Raw genomic sequence first — 27,830 nt, 5'->3', positions numbered from 1 at the left:
TTGTATTTGATGCAAGATAGTGTGACATGCCTGTGGGCATCAATTGCTCTTGGTTTTATTTTGCTTATGTCCTGCAACTCAACTTCTTTCTTTAGTGACTTGAGTAATTTCAGTGGTTTGATCCTTAACTCCTGTCCTGGAGTGTTCACTCTGTCTGTGGCATTGTGTGTGCTTGTACCATGGAATTCTTCCCTTATACTGTGTTTGCATGGCAAGGTTTTGGTACTGGGGGGCTATGCTAGAAGCTTCCCCCATGTCCAGCAGAGCCAATGCCAGCCCATTCCAAGATAGGCACACTGCTAGCCAAGACTGAGCCAATCAGTGATAGTAGTAAAGTCTCTGTGACAACAATGACACCATCAAAAGTAGAATGGCCAGCAGATTGAGGCAGCTGAGTCTGTCCCTCTATTCCACTCTTGTGACACCCTGCACTGAGTACAGCTTCCACCTCTTGGGGTCCCCAGCACACAAAGGACAATGACCTATTGGAGCAAATCTAGAGCAGGGCCACCCAGTTGATTAGAGGGATGGAGCACCATCCCTCTGTGAGTAAAGGCTAGGAGAACTGATGTTGTTCAGCCTGGAAAAAGAGAAGGCTTTGGGGTGACCTGATGGTATCCTACCAGTATCTAAAAGGAGCCTACAAGAAAAATGGAAAGAAACTTTCTACAAGGGCATGTAGTGAGAGGATAGGGAGGAATGGCTTCAAATTGAAACAGACGAAGTTTAGATTAAGTATTAGGAAAAAATTCTTTACTCTGAGGATGGTGTGATGGAACTGCTTGCCCAGAGAAGCTGTGGATGCCCCATCCCTGGGAATGTTTAAAGCCAGGTTGGATGGAGCTCTGAACAACCCAGTCTAGAGGAAGATGTCCCCATTCATAACAGAGTTGTTTGAAGTGGTTGATCTTTAATGTCCCTTTCCCAGCCACGCCATTCTGTGATTCTACGATAATATATTTAAGAAGGTGGGGGGTGGAATGGCACAGAAGTAATTGCAGCCAGAAGAGAGAAGAGTGAGAATATGTGAGACAAACCATTCTCCAGACATGGAGGTCAGGGAAAGAAGGTGAGGAGTTGGTCCAGGTGCTGGAGCAGAGATTCCCCTGCAGCCCATGGGAAAGACCATGGTGAGCCACCTGTGCCCCTGATGTCTGTGGAGGTTCATAGGGCTGCAGAGATCCACACTGCATCAGTTTGTGAAGAGCTGCAGTCTGTGAGAAGGACTCAGGCAGGAGAATTTCATGGAGGACTGTCTCCTGTGGGAGCAGTGTTCTGGTTCTGCTCCTGACACCAGAGCAGCGGAAGGACTCCTCCTCCTAAGGAAGAAGCAGCATCAGAAACAACGTGTGATGAACTGACTGTAATCCCTATTCCCTGTCTCTCATTGCCACTGGTAGGGAGAAGGTAGAGAATCAGGAGTGAAGTTAAGCCTAGGAAGGAGAGAAGGTTTGGGAGAAAGGTGTTTTTCAGGTTTGTTCTACTTCTCATTATACAACTCAGATTTTGATTGCTAATAAATTCACATAAAATCCCAGTCATGTCTGTTTTGTCCATGACACTAATAGGTTTGTGACCTCTCCCTGTCCTTATCACTCTCTACAACTCCCTGAAAGGTGTTTGTGGTCAGGTGGGGGTTGGTCTCTTTCTGCAGGCAGCAACTGGCAGAACAAGAGGACACAGTCTTAAACTGCACCAAGGGAAATACAGGTTGGATATTAGGAAAAAGTTTTTTACAGAAAGGGTGATAAAGTATTAGGATGGTCTGGCTGAGGAGGTGGTGGAGCCACCATCCCTGGATGTGTTTAAAAAAAGACTGGATGTGGCACTCAGTGCCATGGTTTAGTTGTGGTGTTGGGGCTGGGTTGGACTCGATGATCTTGAAGGTCTCTTCCAACCTCGTGGTTCTGAGTAACTCATGAACCTTTTCTTCTGCTTTCTCTACCCTGTCCAGCTGGGAGGGGAGTTACAGAGCAGCATTGGTGGGTACCTGGCCTTCAGACAGGGTCAAACCACCACATCCCTAGTTTCACTTTCTGTTTCAGCATAATCATGAACTCATGACTGTTTGATTTGTTTCCATCATATTTTCCTATTCCTCTTATCTATCTCTGCTATAACTAAAAGTGTCTTCTTCCAGCTCTTGCACATGTTGTGCTTAGTTTACATGCTTGACTATGGTGTTCTCCTATTTTCTTTTTTTATCTGCTTATAGACAGTATCTCCTTGATTCCTTCTCCAAATTATGACCAATAAAAAAATTGTTTTATTGCTTTCTAAATGTTCCTAGAATATTGCTGGAAGAAGGGAATTTATAGCCCATGTCTTTCACTTTTTCTATTGAGCCAGCAAATCTCTCTGACATGATTTTATGTTCTTCTATTCTTAGAATATTATTTTAACACCTTGTTTTTAAATGGTTTGAGGTAGTATAAAGAAAAAAAAAAAAGTAGGTAGTAGTTAAATTGACTAGCTGGGCTGTCAATAGGAGACTTCATAATCATATTTTCTACAGTTTATTATTTAGTGGCTTGCCAGGAACAGATGTGCCCAATAGAAATACATACAGAGTACACCAAAATGCTTTGATAATTAGGTCATGATTTTTTCTGCGCTATCCAATCTCCTTTTCAGTGACCCCTGAATTTTTTACCAAGACTGAGAAACTTCATTGCAGAAACCATTAGAGAAGCTTGGGGGCCATGTGTTACCATGGAAGGTAGCACAACTGTAGAATTGAAAAGATTTAGTTGTAGCAGTTGTTTGAACGTGGACATTATGTAGCTTCCAAACTGATGATTTTGCTACTGTGTGATTAGGGAATGTAAGATTCAGATACTGATCATTCTTTTCATCATTTTTAGTTTAAGAGCATTTTGTCATTCAGTTCATATTTTTAAAATCAGCATTTCAAAATTAGTCTCTTTTTTTGATGTTTGGTTCCTCACCCCCAATTTGTCATTTTTGCTTGTGTTAAAGGGATGTTGAGGAATTAAGCTCTAAATGTTTTAGTGTTTTGTTTTTCCTTGGAGGTTTTGACTGATGTATTTGTGTTAAGCTAGTAGAAGACCTAATGTATCTCACAACTGCAAATTTACTTCTGCCTCTGAACTTTGAAGAGCTAATGCATTTCAGTAACTCCTTTTGTAGTTTTTAATCAAAACAAAAGTCTCATTTCATTTATCCTTCTGTAAAACCAAAGTGATGAGGAGCATCCTTGTGATACTGCAAACAGGAAAACCAGGTAGTTTATCAGAGAGCTTTCTGTGCAGCTTCTTGCAAATTTTCTCCTGTAGCTTTCTGGTATTATTCTTAGGTAGATTTCACTTGCCATTGCTGGTTTTCATACATGCTTAAGCACTGCATTTAAAACTCTCTAAATGTTCATCTGCAACCCCAAATATCTGTGTTACAAGAGCAGCAGTGTAAGTTGCTTACATTTATTATGTAGTTAAGCATCACTAGACTTCTGTTGTGTTAGCACATTAGAAAAACATTAGAAAAAAAAATGTATCAGTGCTGAATTTACTGTCCTGTATGTGTGCTGAGTCTGTAACACCTGACTCTGCAGTGGATAAGACCTTGCAGAGTTATTATTGAACTGATGTTAATAACCTTTCACATTTGTCAAGGAATTTATATTTAAACTGAGAGAATCCAGTAGCAATATCTGTCTATAGAGAAGATCATCATACTCTGTGGTCATCGCTTTCAGCATTATAAAACTCTGTGTGGGTCAACAGACTAATCTGTTATTACAACATTGGATGTGCATAAATCCTGTGTTTGTATTACTGCTTACTGATACCCCTACAACTATGTTCATAGTGCCAAACCCCAGCACATTAGTGTGAAGTAAAGACATGTCCGGTCTGAGCTCTGAGAAATAGTTTTGGCAAAACCCACAAAAGTCTGAATAAAAGTTTCAGTAGAAGAAAACCTTCATGAGTGTGTTTTGTGCAGTACTTTTATCACTTTAGCAATACATAGACTGGATCATAAAGTCTGCAACTAGTTTATAAAATTACATTCTGTGGTAGAGTTGGGGGTTTTGTTTGCTTTCATCTGTTTATTCCATAACTTATTTAAGAAAAAGCATGCAGGTGTCTCTGCACTGGGAGTGCATCTTGCATTTGTGATGTTTGGAAAAGATTTGGCAACCAGAAGAATGCTTCATGCCTCAAGGCCTTGTATCTTGCAAATCTTGTGTAAGCTTCAGTGGGGATTATATTTTTATTATTCCTTGAAGCAGAGCATTTGTACTGTCCCCACAAGTAATCATAATCAATGGAGGAGATAAATCGAATACAATTTGAGCAAGGTAATCTCCTTGGACTTGAAAATCTTGAGGCTTGGTGGTAAATTGTCATGTGTCCTGAACTTCATAGTAATTCCATTATTATCCTTGTCTGAAACACGTGTATCATGTAATTGCTGTAAATAGGCACAAAGACAATATGGTGTTGATGACTGAGTGATGGGAGTCCTGAGAAGACTAGAATGCTGGTCAGAATAACTGGAAGGCTAGTTAAAATACATCTGGCCTTTTAACAGCAAATTGGGATTAGGCCTTCCTGTTTCTTTAATGGGAGTTTATGAAACACATGCACGTTACACAGGTGTTCATTAGCTGCAGGAGATGTTGCTCTCAGCTCTGTGGCATTTTGAATTTATGTTGCTGTATACAGCTTTAAAGAAGGCTAAGCAGTCAATTACAAAGCCTTGAAATTCAAAACAAAGCCACAACTGGTTGTGGGTGGTACCTGTTATTCTTCCTTGTAGTCCTCTTGCTTTTGGTGTAGGCATCTCTCATTTCTGACCACAACAAGATTTTGTACCGCAAAATTAGAATATGCAGGTTTCCTTGTTTTGATTTTTGGGGTATGTTCTCTCATTATTCAGTTCTTGAGGCTGAATATTCTTACTCCTTCACCTTATTTTTATGTTCTATGGCTTGTTAAAATGACATACCTTACCATAAAATTTTGTTGTCTCTAATTTGTTTGGGTCAAGAACAAGTTTGTTCCTGACTATTTAAAGCTTAAGGATAGACAAAATACTGAACTCAGATGTTTAGATTTATTGTCCAAGATTTAAAAAAAAACAAAACTTGCTTTCTCTCTACTGTTGTATAAATTAATTTTTAAAAATACTACTTAAACCAGATCAGCTATTACGCTTTTTTTTTGCCAGGTTTTGGGAACCTTTGTCATATCATCCTTAGCTTTACCAGTATCATACATGGGAAGAAATTCTTTACCGTGAGGGTGGGTGAGGCACTGGAACAGGATGCCCAGAGAAGCTGTGGATGCCCCATTCCTGGAAGTGTTCAGGACCAGGTTGGATGGGACTCTGAGCAGTCTCTAGTGGGAGGTGTCCCTGATCATGACAGGGTGGTTTGAAGTGAATGATCTTTAAGGTCCCTTCCATGCCATTCTTTGATTCTCTGATACTTACCTGTGTTTTCTTGCCAGTCATTACCACTGTACTGTGACATTATGATAATACAGAATTTTTCGTGAGATAAAGCAGCAGGGGCTTGACTGGTTCCTGAGAAACCAGTGCAAGGCCAATTTAAATGTTTGTAGAGTGTCCAGAGTTGAGCCATGTAGATGATTTTGTGATTGGAAAATACAACTTCAGGTGAATGAGATGAAATGTCTCTTTAAGAAAAATTTAAAAAGAAAGAAAAAAAAAAATGCAAGTAGTGAGTGATCTGATAACTGTTCAGAACTACCCAAATGAGGAAAGAAAAAAATGATAGGTCTAAGAAAGAAAATTATAATTAACTAGTTAAAGTCTAATCTTAATTTCTTTGGCTGTAGAGAGCAACTTTATGCAGTGGGTCTAGTTAAAGTTTTACAACGAGCTCCTATATGTTCAGCAGGGCTTGCTGCCTCTGAGAAGACATATCCTGTACTAAAATGGAAAATTCTTCTAAGAAAGATCTCTTAGCTTATACATGTGTTAATGGAAGCTTCATGGCCTTTGCTTTTTAGGTGATACTAGATTATCTCTGAGTTAGGTACAGGTATCTTTGACCCTGTCCAACTCCTTAGAAATACCTATAGTGCCAGAAGACTGCAGACGTTGCCAAGTATGATCAATAAGAAAGAAGCATAAAGTGGCCATTCTTTTTGTCCCAATCATTTTGCTTTCCTGCAGCAATCTCTCTTCACAATCCCTCCTAAGAAGACATGGACTTTTCTTTTGCCTGAAACATGGATGAGGCTATAGGGATATCCTTTTAGTTAATGTAGTAGCTTCAATCTGCTGTTACAGGATTTCTTATTAAAAAAAAAAAAACCAACAAACTTTCAAAACTGAGATTATTAGCAACAGGACAAGAGGAAATGGCCTCAAGCTGTTCAGGAATAGGTTCAGGTTGGACACCAGGAAAAATTTCTTCACTAGAAGGGTGGTTAGGCTTTGGAATGGGCTGCCCCAGGAAGTGGTGGAGTCACCATCCCTGGGGGTGTTCAAGAAATGATTAAACATGGCACTTAGGTGCTATGGTTTAATTGACATGGTGGTGTTCAGTCATAGAATGGATTCAATGATCCTGAAGGTCTTTTCCAACTTTAATGATTCTGTAATTCCATGAATTGAGGATTAGAGTGCAATTTGTGCAGTGAATGATCAATAGCAAAGCAGGTAAGTTAATTCAAACAATGACGACCTAAAAGAAAAATTTGTTTGGGGCCATATAAACAGCTCTATTAAAATAATTGTAAGTGAATAGAAAATTTTTAATTGTATAGGTTTTCAATCCAAAAATACATGGCTTCTCAATTTTCACCCTGCAATGCTGCTTCATTATCAATCTTCAGTCTCAAAATGTGCAGCCCGTGTAGCCCTGTACTGTTATAAAGGTTAAGTTTATAGCTTTAAGTGTTGTTGTTCTGAGGTCTTAGTTAGTCAACATTCCTTTTTTCTTGGAATTTCTACAAACTGCTAACAGTAAATCTACTTTTAAATTATTCTGATGTATTTCTCAGTTTAGTTTAAAAGCATAGGGTCTAATCAGGTAGATGCTTATTGAAGATACTTTCAACAGATCCAGTCTACAGTGGTTGTGTAGTCAAACTGAATCTTGTATTCACTTGTAAATATGTACATGGCTGAACCAATATTTCTAATAAAAATGTTGTATATGTTGTATATTTATCTGTAGCCAGAAAGAAAAGGAGGAGGGAAGGGAGCACTAAAGTCATTGAAGGGATCTAGTGTGAAAACTTTGTAAATATTTTAAGGTGTGTGAAGTTATGTTTATCACCTGTTTTTTTATAGATGTTCTTTTGTTTTATAATTATTTCAGTTGTAGTGGAACTAAGAAGATGTGGGAAATTCTTAGATAATTAAAACACTATTGCTCATGGAACAGTACTCCAATTAGGTAATACTGCTTTGTCTTCCTTATATTGTGACGTTAAAACTTCAGATGTTTAAGGAAATCTTTCTTAAACTTGAGGTTGGCTTTGAGAGGACTTTTGTTAAAATCAAGGTGATCTGCAGAGAGGTCTCACAGAACCACTTTTAAATGCTTGCCATCATTTCTGCAGTGTCTTTAGAAATGTAATTGGACAGATGGATGTGCTGGATTGGCACTGTAAGTGTCTTTGCGCTGAGAATAGTATCAATAGCTATTAATAACTTTGAAAGTCTCTCCAGATAAATTAGTGAGTAGCGACCTTATAGCTAAGGAATGCATATGTTGTTAAATTAAAAATAAAGATTTTCTAAGTAGTTATTTTGAACCTAACAAGAACCCAGGGAACTGCAAAAATCATGTTTTTTTGTAATATAATACTTTCCCTAAAACTAATTTTAAAAGCAGGGATAATCACCATTGTACTGTTTCAGGATTTCTCTAGGTGAATGTCAAAGTAACTGTACTATGCATTTGTTTGCTCATTTTTAAAGTTTTTACTTCTTGGAGAAAGAAAAAATTGATCATAGGCTAAATAAAATGCAAGGAATGTAACCATCTAAAATCTCTATTAGAAAGGAAATGCTGAACCATATTTAACAGAAATGCCTGGACTATTAAAACAATTACAGTATGTTTCTCAAAAGTTTCTGGTGATTTTTAATGCTAGAACACCATCACTGCAGACTTACATATTGAAATTAATTTTCACTTTCAATCTGTATTTCAGTGTAGGTTAATTCTGTCCTCTTTGGACATTTCCAGGCAGGAAATTTAGACTTTGCACTGGTCCTGTTCTTCTTGCTTTGAAGGAAGAAATGAAAGGGGTTTTTGTGTGTATTTCTTGTTAATTTCCTCACAAAATTAATTTTCTGCAAAGGTAGGTAGCTCGGGGCAATTTCAATTATTTTTATATATATAAATAATAAAATATATACTTACATATAATATATGTGCACATATAAATATATAAATGTAAGTTCTTCTGGGTTTTGTATTTGCAAGGTGAAAGGTTAGAATGTGTATACACAAAATGAGAGGCAAGCCTTGTGTGTATGCATATTTTCTAACATAATGGTAATTTTCTATCAGGATCATGTTAGCAGATGCTTTAGCATAGGCTGAATTCATTTTTGCTATAAAGTGCAACCCTAAATGTTTGCTCTAAAACTTTTCTCACCTTACCAGAAGAACACTGTACTACAGGCTGTGCTATCACAGCAGACATTTTATTTGTGATCGAATTAGAATCTGGGTCTTGGGATTTGAAAGACAAACGCATTAATCCCCTGAAAGATTCAGTCAATCTCTGTCAATTCTAATCAGGTAAAGGCACTGGTCTTTTTGCTTTACAGCAGTTGGAGGGATTTTTTTTAATTCAGGGAGCTGGCCTTTTTATTTCAAGCTTATTTCATCTTTGAGGTAAAAATATCTCTGTTCTGTGTGAAATGTTGCAGGATTTATTGCACTCATATGGCCCCTTAAGCTATTCCAGTTCTCCGTAATTTTTCAGAAGTCTTTTGTGGTCATCAGCACCAGCTAGTAAGTAGGACACAAAATTATGCTGGTTTTGCTAAAACAGGCTGGGGGATGGGAGCAAGGAAGGTGTTAGAGTAGCTTGGAATGTTTGTTACTTGAGCAGATGACTTAAGATCTTGAATTTATCTTGGTTTGAAAGACAGCATCTGAAAAGAAGTTTGGAGCAAGGGTCTGCATTTTACTGGTTTTTTTTGTGCAGAACGTGGACAAGCAGGCTTGCCAGGCAAAGTGAAATGAAATTGGTATTGTACTTTGAAATTGGTTCGGAATGATACATGGAGTTGACTTACAATGCAACAAGTTACTTTGCATTATCCAGGAGAGATCCTGTGATGAAAACATCCTGGGATTAATAGTATCACGTTTTCTGATGCCACAGTACTACTTAAAAATAATTATATGCAGAGGCTCCTAGATGCCATTAAAATAAAGTGGTGTTCATAGTTAGCACAGTGGAATAGACTCTTCTACTGTTTTGGCCAGGATGTACTTTGGAACTGAACTGCCTACCGTGTTCCCTCTCTTAGAAGCATTTTGTGTTTGAAGTATAATTATTTGTCCTAGGAGAGGTCAGGCCCCCCAAATGGCAATGTTAGATTCCCTGGCCAGTGTGTTACAAGATGTGTATCAGTAATACATGTTTTTCATGTAAATACTTAGACTTCGCTGAGATGCAGTGGCTCACTGTCCAAAAACCCTTTGCAGAGGGAAAGTAGCAGGCTGAAACTGAATCAAAGGGTTAAAAGAACTTAGAAGCTAAGAATGTAGCTAGCAAGAGAGAGGCAGTATGTTTTGATTGAGGGGTAGAAACTATGTAAAGGATTAATTATTAGATGGACCTAGTAAAGCTAAGTCAATGTATTATTTGCTTGACTTAGTTGTGTTTGTAGAAGGAGACAAGAAAGATGAGCCATTGTGAAGATGAAGAAAGCATAACTGCACCTGGGCCCAGAAACCAGCCAGAACCAGGATGGGAACCCATGGCTTATGTCCAAGAGGCTAGGGAGCCTGCCATCAAGAAAAAGGTGAAAAGTTTAGCACGAGGACGACACCCGTGACTTCATCTTAGGAGACCACTGACCCATTTCAGAACCCGCTGAGCCATTTGAATGAAGAAACTGCACAGGCGTGAAAGGACTTTGAATTAATTTTAATACAAAGCAGGGGTAGGTGGGGTTAGGTAATGTGTATGTATAGGCATAGTAAATAATGATGTGAATATGTAAGATTCTTGTAGATAAAGGGGGTAAGAGCCCTGTAGATTTCGCACATGCCTTTGGAAAATTTTCCTGGATGTGCCCGGCATGTAATAAACATACCAGCTCTAATTTTAATTAGTTGGAGGGGTTTTTTGTCAGCGTATCAAAACCATGGTATGGAAGAGTAATGGCAGCTTCTCGGGTGCTCCTGTGTAGTCAGAGTTAATGAAATATACCTCTTGGTTTTCTCCAGTGAAGTTCTTCAGTTTATAGTATTTATGGAAAGGAGGTGGAAGAATTGTTTACAGTGCTGGTGAGGTGTGAGGCAAAGCCTATTTGCAGCTGGGTTTTAATACAAGTTGTCCTTTTGTCTTTCCTTTCACCCTCTAGTGAATCCTTATTCTTTCAACTAGAATTCTAGAAAGCTTTGTCTCCTGACACAAAAAGAAATCTGGACTAGATCATGGTTTCCTATTTTCAGCAGTGGGTGAATGTTCAACTCCTGGCTAAAATTCAGGTCTTCATCTTTCACATTTCTTCGTATTTCCACTTTAGTGTGTAAGATATGATGAAACATTATGTTAGAAAATAGAAGACAGATTTTCTAATGTGTCTTGTCGTCTTTATCCTCTTTATATTGCTTATTGCAAGAATCCTGGGAAAGCAACTGTGTCTCTTGCCTCACCTGCTCTTAACTCTGTACGCTACAGTGGTGGCAGATCTGGATTTGATTAAAGCATGTCACTCATTGACTATTCCCAAAGCTGTCTTTTAACTGGCACCTTTCTTCTTGTTTCATGATGAGTCCTTGCCTATTACTTGGTACCAGATAGATTATGATGTTCTTTCTCTTTTTCTTTTTTCTTTTTTGTTCTTTTTCCATCTTCCTTCTTCCGTCTTCTTTCTTCCTTCTTCCTTTTTTTTCTCTTTTCTCTTTTTTTCTCTTTTTTTCTCTTTTTTTCTTTTTTTTCTCTTTTTTCTTTTTTTTCTTTTTTTCTTTTTTTTTCTTTTTTTTTTCTTTTTTTTTTCTTTTTTTTCTTTCTTTTTATGTGTTATCTTTTGTTTTTATATTCAGATTGGTAGAGCAATTCCTAAAGGCAAGAGGGAACTAAGGTGTAAAGGATATAAGAGTGTAATAATTGCAATGCAGTAGTGATTTCAACTTCAGTAGGTGGTATTCTCTGTGGTTTCAGGAACTTGCTTGCTGTGTGCTAACTGTTGTCTCTAACTCTGTTCAGGTCCTCTTTTATTGCCTGTGTTTCTACAGCTGATCTATCTGATTTTTTGACACTCCTCCCTGTAGTCCTCACACTATATTGCCTTTGGCTTCTTTAGGTGGCTGTGGCCACACGGCTGAATCCCATCATTCTGGCAGCATCAGTGTCCTTTCTTGAAGTTTCCATGCATTAGGATGAATTTTCTCATATGGTATTAACAGCCATAATGAAGCAGTCAGTCTTCTCTTTCTTCTTTTCCAGTTCTTTTTAGACCTCCTAGCACCTTGGAATGTGCAGCTCAGTTATTGTGAAGTAATCTGGAAGAAGAATCTGTGTTCTGCACGCTCGCTTTCCCTAGATCACAGTACTTGTTATTTATTAGAAATAGAGGGCCTCATGAAATTTATTCCTAAAATTAGGTTCTAATTTATGGCCTTAAGTACAGCAAATGAAGCAAGAAAGAAATGTAGGAGAAGTAATGACAGCACTGTTCTGTAGTTTCCTCATTTGTCTTGATAAGAAAGGTTTTCTAGCTTGTTGGTTGTATGCCTCGGATCAGGAATACAACCTGGAATTAATTTATGCTATAGGGATTTTTCATGATCTTTGACTTACTCTTCTCTAAAGAAACTTGTCCTCCAGGAAAATATCTGGGCAGCTGCATTTGTGAGTTTGCCCACACTTGACTGAAGGCAGGTGTTTCAGAAGTTTGAGTTTCCCAAGGAGCCCTCTGATGTGATTTCCATAGGAACTGTAACTGGCCTAAGCATCTGGAAAATAATCCAGTTAATATCATAGAGCTGGGCAGTGTCTGAAGTTCTGATAGTTCTGAAGCAGTTACCTTTTATGTCTTGCTACAACTTGATATTAACCTTCAGGGCAGTGGGGGGCATGTGACACATGGGACAACATAGGCACTAAATAAGGAAGTGTCACTGCAGTCTCACTTCCCTCCTCTAGCAGAGCTGTCTTCTAATCCTGGATGTCACTGGTTCATCAGGCTAAGACTGCTTTTTTCATACTGATCCAGAACTTAATATAGCATATTCTCAGCTCTGAAATATGTGTAATGTAACTGGATCCTGTGAGTGACTGAAGGAGACTGTAGATAAAACCTTTGTTTCCCATATGGCAGCACAGATTGACTAGAGCAATCCCTTTAGAACTCTTATATTTGATTGTTTTCTGGTAACATTGTTAGTATTCTGTCTGAAATATGAGGCTGACCTACATCAAATAGAAAAGGTTATCTATCATCATACAACCTGTATAAAATCGATAGGAGACTTTCTAGTGCCTAATTTTAAACTAATGAAAGCTGCTGGTTTTATCAGTATTTTTCCAAATTTGTGTATCTTTTGTTTGCAGTGGTGTTGAATATTTGGTCATACTGCCACTGAGTCACTATTCATCATAAGCAAAATTTGTTTGGGGTGATCAGTGGGTTGATTTTTCCTTGGGCTCATGTGATTCCGTTTGCTTAATTGTTTTGGATCGTAGAACTGGACAGCAGAGCTTGAATGACATAATCTCTCTGTGAGGTAATGTGATATTGTGGAGTTTTTTAAAAAACCATTTTCTTTAACCTTCCTAGAAAGAACAAGTGCATTGTGTTTCTACTATCTGATGCAGCTATTCCAGGAGAAAATAATACTTAACAAATTCAGTGCTTAAAGTGATGATGGAATATATTTTATTTGGACCTTGTTGACTATTTCTATTTGCTTCACTCCCCCAGACAAACGTGTTGATGATTGGCCCTTGATGCAGTCTCCATTTCCAACACTGACTATAAGCACTATTTATCTCCTCACTGTCTGGCTGGGCCCCAAATGGATGAAGACAAGAGAGCCCTTCCAGTTACGCTTCCTGTTGGTTGTTTACAACTTTGGAATGGTTCTGCTCAACTTCTTCATTTTCAAAGAGGTGTGTATGCCCTCTTGCAAGAGGGAATTCTTGCTGAGGTTTGAGGATGTCAAAATGAAATGATGTTGCATGTTCTTGGTGTCTGTTGAGAGTGAATGTTTTGCACAGACTTTTAAAGGTGAGTTTGCCTTTGAGGTATTTCTGTAAATAGGCAGTTTCTATTTGAGAATAATTGCACTAAATGAGTCTATAGAGAGAATTTGTGTTTGAGATATTTCAAGTTCTTAGATTTGTGTTAGTCTAAATACTGGAGAGAATAAAATCTGTAGATTTAACACCTGTAACTGATACTTTTTTGTTCATCTTAATAATCCTAAAGGGTATCAGAATGTATCTTGTTAGAAATTGAACTGTTTGTTTACACTTTCCATGTGTTAATAATATTTAGAAATCCAGATGTCCGTTGTCTGTAGTGAGAAAAAGTATCTTGTCTGTAAGTTATCTTCAGTAAAAATGAAGTGAGCTGTACCTTTAAATAAAAATAAAAGGATACAGGCTTCTAATATTTGTTTTGCAATGTTCTGAGTGTGTTACTTGTAATAAGTTTCACTGTTGCTGCATTTTTCCTTTGTTGGATTTTCTGCACTGAGGAAATGAATAGTAACACTGCAGTGGATCAGCTGTGTGCAGTAGGTAACTGGGATTACCTAACAGTTTGGTAATTATTATTCAAGGAGAGCTGTGCAGAATATGGCTGATGCTAAGTTTATGCTGCCGTGGCTGCTTGTGTGGATCAGGAGTTGTCTTCCTGGCAGACTTCTGATCATAGATTTGCAAAATCTGTTTCCAGAAGTAAGCAAATGAACAGAGCAGTTAAAATTACAGCATTGCAGAACTGTGTGTTCTGTACTTTTGCCAGGAAAAAATGGCATATATGATGATGATCTACATTTTGACCCTTTCCTAGAGCTTCTAGCATAAAATCATTAATCATAAAATTTCAGCCTCTCTTTAAGACATGGTTTAGTAAAATTTTAGCCATCTCACCTTAAGCATCATTTTGTCTATTTTGTTTTCATGGACTATTCAACTAAGTAACAAAGTGCAGCAGGTATAAAAGAATTTAATGCTGACATGAAAGCATATTTGAAGGAAGAGATTACATCTAATCATCTTGGCAAGCTAAAACTGAAACTCCTGAAATTAATTCTACAGTGTTACTGCCATGCCTGTCTTTTTCACATATTCTTTTAAACTTGTTTGTTTTATCCATAAGCTGAATTATACCAAACTTGCAGTCAAATAATTTTCAGACCTATGTTCCTTATTGGATATGTGCTTGTAGCATTTCCAAGTCACTGAATTAACATGAAGTAGGACTGCAAATACATACTTGTTGTTGATACGCTGAAAGCTCATCACTTTATACACAGTGTTTCCATCTCTCTCCTAATGTTAGGTTGTTATTCAAGGGATGTGAAGGCAATGGATACAGTACTTCCAGCAAGTGTCTTTTCTTGATCATAGAGACTGATAGGAGGAAGGTGTTCAAGTTTCAGTTGTTCCCTGTAACAAGGCAGTTTCTGCTTCTGAAGTTTACAGTGCCACTGTGCCACTATTGTAATTCACACAAGTTTTAATGTAATTGTTAGGAGTAAAATGATACTGCTTGTATTTTGTGAGCGACTGTAAAATTTCCAGACTCTGCTAAGAACAGAATTTGAATGTGAAACGCCTTTAAAAGTTATTTAAATAACCATCTTGATGGCAAGCTCTTTTGTTCATCTGTGGTAGCTTATGTTAAATAGTAAGTTATAAAGAACTACAATTCTAGTGCAAGACTCATATGCTGAATTCAAATTCAAGTTCAAATTTGGAGCAAATTTTGTTTAGAACATGCAGAAGTCTCAATGGAATAGACTCTATTTTGCCACAAAATCGTGAATTTCTTACTCTACTTCAGGGCAGTCTGGTGACATCAATTTACTGCCTTTTTACCAAGGGAACCTTGGTTGTGTTATCCAGTAGGTCACAGTAGAGATTGGCTGGTTTCTGTAACAGTGCAAACTAAACTTTCCCTTCTTGATTAGTGCTGGATGTGCTTCTGCCTGTGTGGGACCACACTGGAGCTCCAGTTAGTTCCAGTAGTTTGTAAATGGATTTAGATGATGCAGAAGTAGTTCAGTTTCTTTTCTAGGTTAATTTCTGTGGACAGTTCTTTCATTTTCCTCCTTTAACACATATGCAGCAAATAAGTCCAGAGGTTCACAAGCTTTTGTCTGCTGTGGGTTTTTTTTCCTGCATAACACTTGTTTTTGCATTTGACTGCACTCCTGGTGCTGTGTGCAAAATGAAACATCAACTTATACTCAAGTTCAGTTTAAATAAGATGGAAGTCAGGTTTGTGGTAAGACTAGTCAGTGCCTATCCATGACAGGGTCTTTTGAGATCTTTTTCTATCACCCCAATTTATGTCTGCTCCACTGCTATCTCTCTTTGATCCTTAATAGAGTAGTATTACTTAGCTTTAAACATTCTTGGATAATAAAATTATGAATGTCAAGATTAGAAGTATTACTTGAACTTTGTGCTGCTCTAGAGAAGTGTACTTCTTTCCAATGGAACCTTGCTCAAATGTCAATTTTATCTTCTCCTGTCCAGGTTTTTGCAACGTGCTTAATTTGGAGAGGCCCTACAGAAGCACTTCAATTGCTTTAGGCCATTTTTGTTGGCACAAAATGGGGAACTTTTCTCTGTCCTTTTCTCCTCACTGTGTTTAGTGTGTATTCAGCTTTGGCTGTTCAAAGTGGGGGTGGATGTTCTGGATTTTGATTGTTACACTGTGTTAAGAATTGTAGATCCAAATTATCTAATCCCTGTCTCTTGAATAGTGTTCTCTTGAATCCGTACTGGGAATAGCATTTCTGTCAATTGCAGTGAAAACAATTAGGTATTTTCTGTTTCTAAAGCTAGAGCCATCAGAAGGAATATTCATGTCCAAATAACTTAAGATCATACTAGAATTTGTTGTACAAGGCTCTAAATTATCTGGGCAGATACATGCAGGGAAAAATGAGTACATTCTTTTTAATTGATAAGTAAAAAAATAATAGTAGTCTGTAATAATAGGTTGTTAGTACTAAATATTTGCTTTCTTCAATAGAATTCTCAGGACTAGAAATTTTTAAGTATTTCTGTTCAGGTAAGTTTGATGTAGCAAGAAATTTGCTGATAATTGTCATAAATGTGCTTTACGTATTATATTTCCCCTCATGTATGGCTTTAATATTTTCAGTTGTTCTTGTCATCAAGAGCTCGAGGGTACAGCTATGTCTGCCAGACTGTGGATTATTCAGATAATGTTTATGAAGTTAGGGTGAGTATTTCCTTTTTGTATTTGTATATGAATGTGTGTAATCTCTAGCACTACATGATGGTTTAAGGCTCTTCTGGAAACAGTGTTTCCACAGCTGCTGTCAGCCATGACTGTATCCCGTTACATCCTCACAGGCCACCTCAGGTTTGACTACATCGTAGGTAGCAGGTTTAACCAAAGTGCATCAGCATATTTGTGCTAACTTTGATCTGACTGCTGCAAGTAAGGGGAGTCTAAAGATACCATCCTTGGCTTCATGCACAGTTGTACAATCCAGGGTAACCTTTGTGTGCGTACTTTGGTTCCTAGATTTGCTGAAGTTTGGGATACCAGGGTAACCACAGTAAAGGTGGTGTGTTCTAGCTAGATCAAAGCAAATAAGATTTATCATCTTGTGGTTGCACTTCACCCATACTGGTGAGGCAACTTTTTGTCTCCTTTACCCATGTTTGCTTTATGAGGTCTTGCTGGCATTTGGCAAATGTATTATCAGTATATTTCATTGTATAATCTTAGATTTCAAATATCTGGGTTTTGGAAAACATCCAAATTAAAAGCAAAGTGCACATCCTTGTTCATTTTCGTAATGCTGTTGATTAGCTCATGTGCTGGACTTTATCTTCCAGCTGAGCTGACACTTGAGAATCTCTCAGCTGTTCTTGCAAGTTTCATGTACAGATTAGGACATGTTCCTGAAAATGCAGTGAAAGTATGGGTTATGTTTGTAGTGGTTTGAAAAATGTTTGTCTGTGTGGTGGCTATTCATGGATAGTGTTAGTCAAAAGCTTGTGCATGTGGCAGGATGGCAGTGAGAAGGAAAGGTTTGAGCCTTAGACCATATTTATAATGACTGATAATGCAGAACAACTCTGTGTGTAGATTTTTATTTGCCTTATGGTAGCTGCCAATCTTTCACCTTTGCAAATACAGTGCTCTCTCTATGTCAGTCAATAGAATGATTCTGTTAAAAATTTTGTTGAAAAACAAGATCTAGAAAAGTGTAGCAAGTGCTTGACAGGTTTGGGGTTTTTCATAGATAAGGAAAACAGAATGCCCTTGTACTTAGCTGAATGACATTGAGGACTGGTGTGGTGTATGTTGAAAGAATTTTTATATTAGCTAAATACAAGCAGTACTCTGTTTCATACCCTCACTTTTACAAGGTGCACTTGTTTGTGGGAGGCAGTGGAGAGGTCAGACCTGCTCAAAAGAATTATCATCCATTTTTGTTTGTTATGACAAGCACAGCATTATAATACAATAAAATAAAGGCAAAATGACTTGAAGAATGTATTTATACTATGTCCAGAAAGAAAGGGTTACTCTAACAATATATACTTTTTTGACTTCCTGAATTTTATTATTCTTTAAATTTTTTTTTTAAAATTATTTCCCAGATTTGTGGATTTGCATAAAACGTATCCCACAAGTTTTAAGTTGTAGCATGTTCAGTTTGCATCTGAGGGAGGTGAGGAAGGAGGGAAAAACTGAGTCTTTTCAAGTTGCTGCAGCAACTGCATAGTATGCTATCAGTCAAGATTCTTATCTTAATAATTTTCTGGTAGTTGTTTTGAAAGAATTCAAAGTTTAGGTAAATAAGTTGCAAGTAGAAAATTATACTTTCCACAAGTGTGCATCATCTAACTGAGGATTCTGAGACAGATTTCTGTCTTGCTATACTATCATGCTCTGGATTTAGAAGGTATGTTGTTTTTTGACACTGTCAAACCAAACAAAATAAAAACAAACAAACAAAAAAAAATCCAAACCCTTCTCAAGATTTCTTTCACCAACATTTTCATAATATAAACCTGCAAAAGCAATTTTAAAGTGTTTTTGCAGTTTTGAGTGTAGAATTGATTTCAGCATTTTCAGCACATCCTTCATACCCTTTTAATAGATCTAGATACTAAATGTCTAGCTTTTATTGGCACGAGGTTTGCTCTGCAGAGAAATGCTGCACTGCAACAGTAGAATCAATGACAAGTGCAATGACCATATTTGCAAGGGAATGAGTAAATAAATGCTGTGTTGCTCAGATAAAGAAGACTGGGACTAACTCACATGGAAACAGCACTGAGCCCAGAAGGCATTGTGGAACATGCTCTGAAAAGCAGATCTTCATATATGACTGTAATTTGGGGCTTTGATATTTGGAACAAATATTGAGAAAACTAATATTGAAAAACTGAAAACTAATTGTATCTAGCGGTCTAAAGGGCAGTGTAGGAGTCTTGGTAAGGCCTCTGTTTCTGGCTTTTTTGGGAATGTGTCGCTGTGATGTTGCCATCACATTGAGTGGCCTCTTTTATGTAAAGCTCTTGATCAAAATAAGGGGTCAAGAAACCATCCTTTGTCCTTCAAGAAAGTATAGAGAGCTCCCAGAAAGCAGTTCCCAACCCACATCATGTATCAAGACAGTAAGCCAGTGATTTTAAGGGAACAGTGTAAGGGCATGTGGTGGCACTTTCCCTGTACAGTTTAGCAGCACAGCAACCTGTAGCTCAGAGACCTCTTAAGTCAGACATAGCCTCTTTGGTTTTGCCAGTCTTTAGGGGGATATTTTTCCATGTATTTGTCTGTATATTTTCTTCACCTTTATTGATCTTCTGGCTTTCACTTATAGTTAATTGTGCGGGTAGTTTGCACAAAATGTGGAGAAGTTGATCCCTGTGCTTACTGTTTTGAACCTACCTGCACATGTTAATCTCATTCAGTCTCCCCTGGCTGTTCTACAAGAAACAATGGACAACTGGAGCAAGCAGGGATGAAAATTACAGTTGCAGATGAAAATCCCCAGTTGCAGAAACATTTGCTGAAATAAACTCCTTTGTGAAGGACTTACCTGATGAATGTAGTGGGTAGCCACTGTACTGACTGCTGGCAGGAAGCTGAGTGGTAGTGTTATGAAAAAAAAATAAATGTTCATAGTAGACAAGAAAGAGGGACCAAACCTCTAAGAAAGTATGTAGAGGGATCTACAGATGTGTCTTGCAAAAACTTTTTTTGGTTATAGTTTAAGAGTCAAAATAATAAATAAAAAGGCCTGAGATGTTAAATCCATGTTTTGTAGTACTCCTTTGGGAACCTCAGTATTTGAAGTGAACAGTTTTGTAGCTCTAAATTAATGTATGCTGGTATCTGTAGGTAGTCATATTCCTCCTCTTGTTTCCCAGGTCAAAGTTTATCTATTTTATTAGCACTTCTGAAGAGCTAACTTACTTGAAGCGTGCTGATTCTAATCATGAAGCCAAGCAATGGTTGTTTTCTGTATTGTAATTGTAATCTGCATTGTTTGTGTTTATGTGTAGAGCTTTGAGTGGTTTCTTCTTATGAAAAAGACAAATTCACAAATTCTATAAACAAAATTCTAAAACTGAAAGAGGGAGAAGGGTTCACTATAAAAGCTTATTTTAATTTTTCACATTGCTGTGACTTTCCAAGTAGTACCTGTCCCTTCATAACCCTTAATGGATAAACGTTTCCAACCCAAAATGAGGGAGAATGGTGCAGAAACAGAGTCCTGTAATAAAACAGCCCTCCAGTCAAAAACCCTGCAGCAGGCAGAGGACATGGGATTGGACCTCTTGTTGAACCTCTTAATCCTAGGCTGTAATGTAATCTTTCTGTGCCATCTGGTGTTTTAACAGACTTAGATTGGTACGTATGAAAATTACCAGAAAATATATGGTTGTGACTAGTATTGTTCATTACAACAATGTGTCTTTCTAATGGATGTTTCCTTTTCTTTTCAACTAAATCTTTCTTACATACAATGTCCAAAGGCTACACGTTAGGTCATGATTTCTGCTGCTTTGCAAAACAAGTTTAATAGTAGCCGCCTGCTCCTGACATAGCTTACATACCAGTGTATTGTTCTCCTCTATTTCTGCCCTTTTTCACTGCTTTTATGCACAGCCTCAGGCAAATGACTTGACATCTGTTTCATTTTTTTCTGTAAGCTAATGATGAGAACATCTGCAGAAGTGACTGGAAGTACTGAAATAGATCATCAGTACACAAAACCTATCAGGTTTGAGAGTAAATGGTAGAAAATTTGATGATAGTAAGAGAGCAAAGAAGCTGACAGGCAAAAAAATCTACAGGAACACAAAATCAGCAGGTATAATCCTTCAAAGAATCCTGTTGTTTTTCTTAAGTGATGGGAAGCATTTTGATCAAAAGTTCAGATTATTTTTACCCGTGCACTGTAATTGCTTTCTGTGCTAGGTGGAGTGTGACCTTTCCAAGAACATATACTGAACTTGTGGCACTTTGGGTATAAGACACAAATATTTTTGTAGGATTTTTATATTTTCCTCTATGTCACAGTAAATTGGCTATTTGCTTGTTGCCTATTTGACTTATTGTTCCCCTGTTTGATACAAAAATGTTCATTTAATTTATAAAAGATTTTATGGCAGCTTGCTTGTAACTGACCTACTGGTTCTCTCGAAGTTCCTTTGAGGGGAGGACCTCCAAAGAGCTCGAGTATTGCAGTGCTAGATTGTCATTTTATAGACATACAGTCCAAAGTGTTTATTGTTAACTTGTGAAATGAAAAGATGCTTATCTTAATTTATTTAAAAGATGCAACTTTAGCAAAGACCTGTGAAAGATGCTGGACTGTTATGCTAACCCATTGGGTGTGAGACAAACCTTGATGTGGGTGTCATTAATTACCTGACTGCCTGTCCCAGAGGCAGTACTGGATATTGAGAAATATATGCATATATATATGTGTATATAAATATACATATATATGATTCTTGCAGCTTGCCTGTGTGTCTGGGAACTCCAAGATCTGTGGGAGTCACTTTTCTGTCATTAAGCCTCTCTCCAGCTTTAGATATTAATATCTCTTTGTGTAAAAGTGAAAAAATCTGCCTGCTCTTCCCAAGACCTGAAGTGGGCTCAATCACATCCAGAGAGTGAGAAGTTCATTAACAGGTACTTGGAAGGCTGCAGTTTGGCATCAGTAAGATGTGCAGTCCCTCTGGGAAACTGCAGAGCCTGCAATGCAGATATGTAGCACTCTTCTCCAATGCTGCATTTTTGCCTCTGCTGTAATTTCTCCTAAGCTGTTCACCAGACCAGTTATGGCTATGACAAACTTAGTCTGTGGAGAGATGCTGTTCTGTCCCACTGGTTTGGAGAGGTGGAGGAAAACACCATGCAGAGCTATAGCATTGCTCTCTACAGCTCTTTATAATTCCCCTTTGTCTCACCTAAAAATATGTGTGTAGTTGGAAAGGGAAGCTACTCCGTGTTAACTTTCTTTTCTTCTGTCTTCCCTGGACACTGAGGGGGTGCTAGGGTTATTTCATACCATATTAAGTTGAGAAAGTCTGGTTCACCATCAACTGGTCCAGAAAGACAAGGCTAACTTCTTACAAATAGGTGTGTTGTGACATTGCCTGCTCTCCTTGCTGGTGGTACCAATTCCAACTTTTTTTTTTTTTTTTCCCCACTCCTGTGTGAGTCACCATCTGGTCCCACCCTTGCATAACAAGCTAGATGACTTACAATGCCAAAACTAGACTTGTTGCTATGTTTTGGGATCTGGGAGGGAGTCCTTACCGCCACCATACTTCCATATCATGGCATTAGCATATTGCTACACAGAGCTTCTTGGTTTAACTTGCTTTGACAATATCCTAATTTCAGCAGGAAGCCCTGTTTATGTTGCATCCTGGGCAAGATGCATTGTGATGGGTGGATTAGAAAAAGAATTTTGGGTGTGTAGCACTTCCCTATTGGGTAGATGGATTATATCTGTTCAGTTTTCATGCCTCCTGTGGTCTCTTTTTTTTCTACTCCCTGAGTAGCAGAGAGCCACTGGGGGAATGCTGCTTTAGAGAAGGAGTTACTGAGCAGGGCAGAAGAAGCTGAGGGAATAGTGCTATAAGGAATGTGAAATCTGTACTGCATCTAACTATTTTTTGATACCTTTCCACCCCTATGCCTGTGGTACTGAAGGTTTCCCCTTTGCAGCTTCATTTATCATAATGTTTTTTGCCTTATTGTTCTGACCACATCAGTGTTGCCTCATTAGAAAGGGAAGCCCTGTGGGAGACGACTTCTGCAAAGTTTAGGAGAGAATGAGGACACAAACTTCATGTGTTTAACCAGTGAACTGTTCAGATATGGCAAAGCTTTTAACTATATCAGCTCTTTTTTACAGATGTGATTTGTGAGCAGTTGGCTCAGAATAATCTTCCTCCATAATCTTCTTCCATGTCCAGAATAGATGAAATGAATATTTTTTTGTTGTTCTCATACTGTTAGATGTTTGACTCCACCTCAACATTTAACCAGGATTTAGGGAAGGAAGAGGTATCCTTCTCTTAGAGCAGATAGATGGTGAGAACTTTATTCCATTCAGCTTGGAATCTCTAAAACTTATGGATTCTCTGTTTTTCATTGCAGATAGCTGCTGCTTTATGGTGGTATTATGTTTCTAAAGGAATTGAGTATTTGGATACAGTATTCTTCATCCTGAGGAAGAAATTTAACCAAATTAGTTTCCTTCATGTCTATCACCATTTCACCATGTTCACCTTGTGGTGGATTGGTATCAAGTGGGTTGCAGGTGGACAAGGTGAGTTCCCTTCCCCTCATTTGCTTTTGACTGGGTCAGAGGAAGAATTATTATTGTTTGGGAGCAGTAGAAGAAAATTTTATAGACTTGACTTTATAATATACAAAACTGTTTATTAATGCATACAGTCTCCCTCTGTGGGAAATATGGGGGAGGAAAAGATAGCAGGGCAATAATCTAATGAATTGCAAAACTTCTTTTCTTTTCCTCATGAGCATCAATTGCAAGCCTGAAGTGCTGCCTTTCAAAGTATCTGTGTCTGTGTGAAACAGAAGATGTGTGTCTTGCTTAACTTAAATTTTTGCAGATACAGGGAGCTGAAAAATCTAATTGTGGGCAACATTCTGTATGCAAATTTAATGAAGTCAGTGGAGATGTTATTTTGGCATTGCATATGAATTTGAGGTTTACTTTTATTTTTGTAAAAAGCATGTATAAAATTCTGAAACCTTCCCTTGGAGTTCAGCCAATAAATGTCAAATCACTTTTGAAACCTATTCAAAATGACACAAGTCTAAACTCATTATCAGCCTTTTTTTTTTTCCTTGCTTCCTTGCTAAAGCCTCCATCAAATAATTTTATTATTGCATTTGCCACATTTTTAATTGTCTACACTGTACTCTTGTTCCTGTTGTTTAGCCTTGTCTCTCTCAAATTGAAAACTCTGCAGATCTGAGGGTACAGGGAAAATGCCCTGTTTTGTTTGATGTGTGCTTTGTAGGCTTGCAACACTGAAAATACCATATAGTAAACACAAAATACCATATTATGAATGCCAAACTAATACTTTGGGTTTGTTTTTTGGTTTTTTTGAACCACACTAATACTTAATGCATGGGGGGGTTTATGCTCCCATTTACTATAGATAGTGTGTACTAATTGCAAAGAAGAAATAATGTAAATTTAGTATCTGTGACTGCCTTTTAATTTCTCTCAGATAATATGCAGGAAGCAGGTACTCAACCAGATATTTAATGATCTTTATTTGTAACTGCACTTATAAAATAAGATTATTGGAGACTGGATGGTTACTTGTAGTCTTGCTGAGAAATTCCCTGGATATCTCAAAAGGCCCTCTCCCTTGTTGCATTTACAGAATTTTCATCCTAAATATCAGCAGTTTTTAATACCACAGTTGCAACTATTTCTAAATTTCTTTCAGGTTTTGGTGTTCTAGCACTGCCTCATAGTTCCTAGAGCCTGCAAAAGGAAAAGTAGCAGTTGCTTTTCTGCATTTGTGTAGCACCACTGCATAAATGTGGATAGATCTGTGTTCTTCTGTTTTCTAGTTGATAGCACACTGCTTACATAGACAGGTCTATTATGAACTAGACCCTATTTTAACAAGTGGGTCCAGGCCACACGGGCATCTGAGCTGTTTGATGTCAGCAGCTATTGTCTGTATTGCCCTAATCTTACACATTAGAGCATTTTTGAGCCACTCTGTCACTGTAAGAATACCTTAACAAGATATCATGTGTTTCTGTTAAATGGCTGCTAATCTTGACAAAGCAAAGAGGTCTTAATGCAAATGAAACTGTCAACAGGGGTCTAACATGAATCATTCTGGAAAATGTTCTACTATGCACTGATACATATATAAAAGTATGCTGGGTATCTTAAATCATAAAGAAACGAATGATTATTAATTTAGACAAACTCACCTGGCAATGCCTTAAAGTTCTTATAAACACGAGTCAAGTTTTGCTTTGTATGGGCTTTTTTTGGCTTATTTAATCAGACTTCCATGTGAGTTTCTTGACTTCCTGCTGAGAAATGAACCTTTTGCTTTTAAATACAGTTTAAAAGATTTAAGTTTGGAGCCTGGTACTTTATACTTTACATTGTCAAATAAAGCTTGTAATAATCCTTTGGAAAAACCATTGCAGTTACACTACAACAACCAATGTAGAATTGATGTCATTTATGTCTGTTCAACAGAAACCAAAAAGCTTTGGCATAAGTAGTTACGTGGAAGATGTGACATACTACTTGCATTTACATTTGTTTGTGTCAGCACATGTTGGCAGCCTGTATTATACATTAGACCATTATAGACAAGTCTGAATTATACTGTTCAATATTTTGGAGATGGAATCCTGACATATCCTGTGCTTTGTAATTTTTACTATTAAAAATAACGATACAAGTAATACTAGGAGAAAAATCCTCCTTTTCCAAAATTACATGATGGTCTTTCCTTCTGTTCCTGGACAGCTTTTTTCGGAGCTCAAATGAATGCATTTATACATGTCATTATGTACATGTATTATGGATTAGCAGCTTGCGGCCCTAAATTTCAGAAATACCTGTGGTGGAAACGATATTTGACCATATTGCAATTGGTAAGTAAAATTCCTCCTTTTGGGATAAAAGATGTTGCCTCTGCCTTGATTTCCATTTGCAGAGCTTTGGATCAGATGCTGCTTCTTCCAAAAGTTCTTCTCTGTCTGACACTCCTCAATTAGAGTACTTCCTGGAGGTGGAAGCATTTATTCAGCTTTGAAAAAAAATACACAGCATAGTTAACTGTTGTGTGAGTTAAAGTCTAATGCTTCCTTGCTGGTTGTTTCAATTGAATAACAAAAAGGTGTTCAAAATGTAGAGCTCACTTATTATCTTCTTATTATCTTCTCATTATCTTCTCATTTTCCTGTTTCTGAAAACTGGTGCCAGATACTACAATAAATTTGGTGTTCCTGGTCAAGCATGGATGTGCCTGCAGGAATGTGACAGCCAAAGATAGCTTCCCTACCACCTCCCAATTCAGCAGTTTTCATTACTTAATGAATCGGTATAAATGGATGCACCCATACCTACAGAATATATCCAGACGTTTTTGATTCTATATTTTCTGTCTTTCAGGTGCAGTTCCATGTGACTATTGGCCACACAGCCTTGTCTATTTATATTGATTGTCCTTTCCCTAAATGGATGCACTGGGGTGTCATTTTCTATGCTGTCACCTTCATTTTCCTGTTTGGTAACTTCTACTATCGGACATATAAGCTGCCCAAGGAACCTGTAAAGAATGGCAAAATAGCAAATGGTGCTGTCGCAAATGGAGTAAGCAAACCAGAAAATAATGCGGTGGTGGAAAATGGAAAAAAGCAGAAAAAGGGAAAAGCAAAAGGAGAGTAACTTGATCCAGGCCTTAACCATTGTTGGCAGTGAGGAACCTCCAGTTTGGTTTATAAAAGGAAGAAAAAAAACACTATCTGTACCAATTAACCTTAGGTTACTGAAGAGCTAGAACACAGATATTTTCATTATTTATGAAGATTGTTTTAAGAACAACACTAAAGTTGAATTTCTATTGTAATTATGTAATTATCATGCATATGGTCTCTGTGTAAACTTGTAGACTGCTGGTGTTGGTGAATGTAAGGAAGAATTGCAGTTGATTCCATGTTTAGCAGTCCAAAAGTTAATGCTACCATTGATACAGGCACCCACATTTCTTGGGGGGGGGGGGTGAGGGGAAGGGGAAGGAAGTAGCATTTGAATACTTGTGCTTTCTTTCCAGAAAATTATTAAATTTCAAATTATGACGTATTATCTAATCAGAATGCGCAACTTTTCTTGTCCTCCTTGGAGAGTACCTTCACAAAATATGTGCTGTCAGAACAGTGTTTGACTTTTCAGACATTACTTGATTTAATTGAGTATCTGTTACAGTTTGGTTTTTGTTTTATTATTTTTTCTTGTGTGGAAATATACCTACCTCTTCATCTGCTGAAAAGAATATTGAGCATTAAATAACTGGTTTCTGAAATATGGACTCCTCTAATCTAAATATCTATTAATACTAATTCAGGAGAACGTGTGTTTCCTTGTGGGAGTAAAAGGGATTTTTGGTGATATCCTTTGATCAAGTCATCATTTTAATGTCAGCTGAAATTTTGGAGTGGTACTTTTAGTAGAGTCAAGTCAAGAATACATTTTAACAATGTATAAATATGAATGAATATATTGGTTGAAGCAAGCAGTAAAAAATAGGCTTGCTGCTTGTTGTCCGTGACCTGCATTAAATCTGTGGCACTGACTGATACTCAAAATGGTAAGATAATGCTAGGGTGGAGAGAAAACAGCATGTAATTCCATTTCTGAAATGTTGTGTGCATGGGTAGTCATGCTAACTAAAAGACTAACCATCACTTTCTTGGGAGAGAGAATTTGGTTTAAAAGTACTAAATACAGCAAACATAAAACATTGAAAATGTTGCTATTGCTTGATACCTGTCAAAACTCTGTTAGACACTTCTAGACAAAGTATTGCTGATAGACAGGCCACCATTTTAAGTCAAAACTGCTAAAATAATTAGAAACTTTCAGATGGATTTTCATTTACATGTTACATAAAGGGCTTTTTACCATTCCTTTTGTGAAGAAAACAGGGAAAGATTTTTACTCCTTCTGAATAATGTGATTACTAAGAGATACATTTTGAGCTGCTTAGCATGCAATGAATAGAAGATGGGTGGAATTAGAAACTATATCCTGAATTACTGTGTTCCTTGGCCCTCGCTGCAAGAGCTGCATTGTTACTGTCCAAATGCATTCCCCCCCACCCCAGCTCTGGCCAAAAACATACCCAGAGGTA

At 37.6% G+C, this 27,830-nt stretch overlaps 1 protein-coding gene across 2 annotated transcripts in view; it reads left to right on the top strand.

Annotated features, from left to right (window-relative positions):
- Nucleotides 1-27,002, top strand: part of ELOVL4 (ELOVL fatty acid elongase 4) — a 34,332-nt gene extending 7,330 nt beyond the window's left edge. For both annotated transcript variants that reach the window (XM_086876371.1, XM_023922329.2), the window contains exons 2-6: nt 13,123-13,310; nt 16,546-16,626; nt 23,056-23,227; nt 25,445-25,572; nt 26,093-27,002. In XM_086876371.1, the coding sequence (XP_086732497.1) occupies nt 13,123-13,310; nt 16,546-16,626; nt 23,056-23,227; nt 25,445-25,572; nt 26,093-26,368 (845 nt within the window). In that variant the 3' untranslated portion in view covers nt 26,369-27,002. The remainder of the gene's footprint in view (nt 1-13,122; nt 13,311-16,545; nt 16,627-23,055; nt 23,228-25,444; nt 25,573-26,092) is intronic.
- Nucleotides 27,003-27,830: the final 828 nt, after the last annotated feature.

This window comes from Cyanistes caeruleus, chromosome 2 (assembly GCF_971803275.1).
Source record: "Cyanistes caeruleus chromosome 2, bCyaCae1.hap1.1, whole genome shotgun sequence".
NCBI classification, from domain to species: Eukaryota; Metazoa; Chordata; class Aves; order Passeriformes; family Paridae; genus Cyanistes; species Cyanistes caeruleus.
Note: the sequence above shows the minus strand (reverse complement) of the source record. Positions and strands in the feature narration are given on the sequence as shown.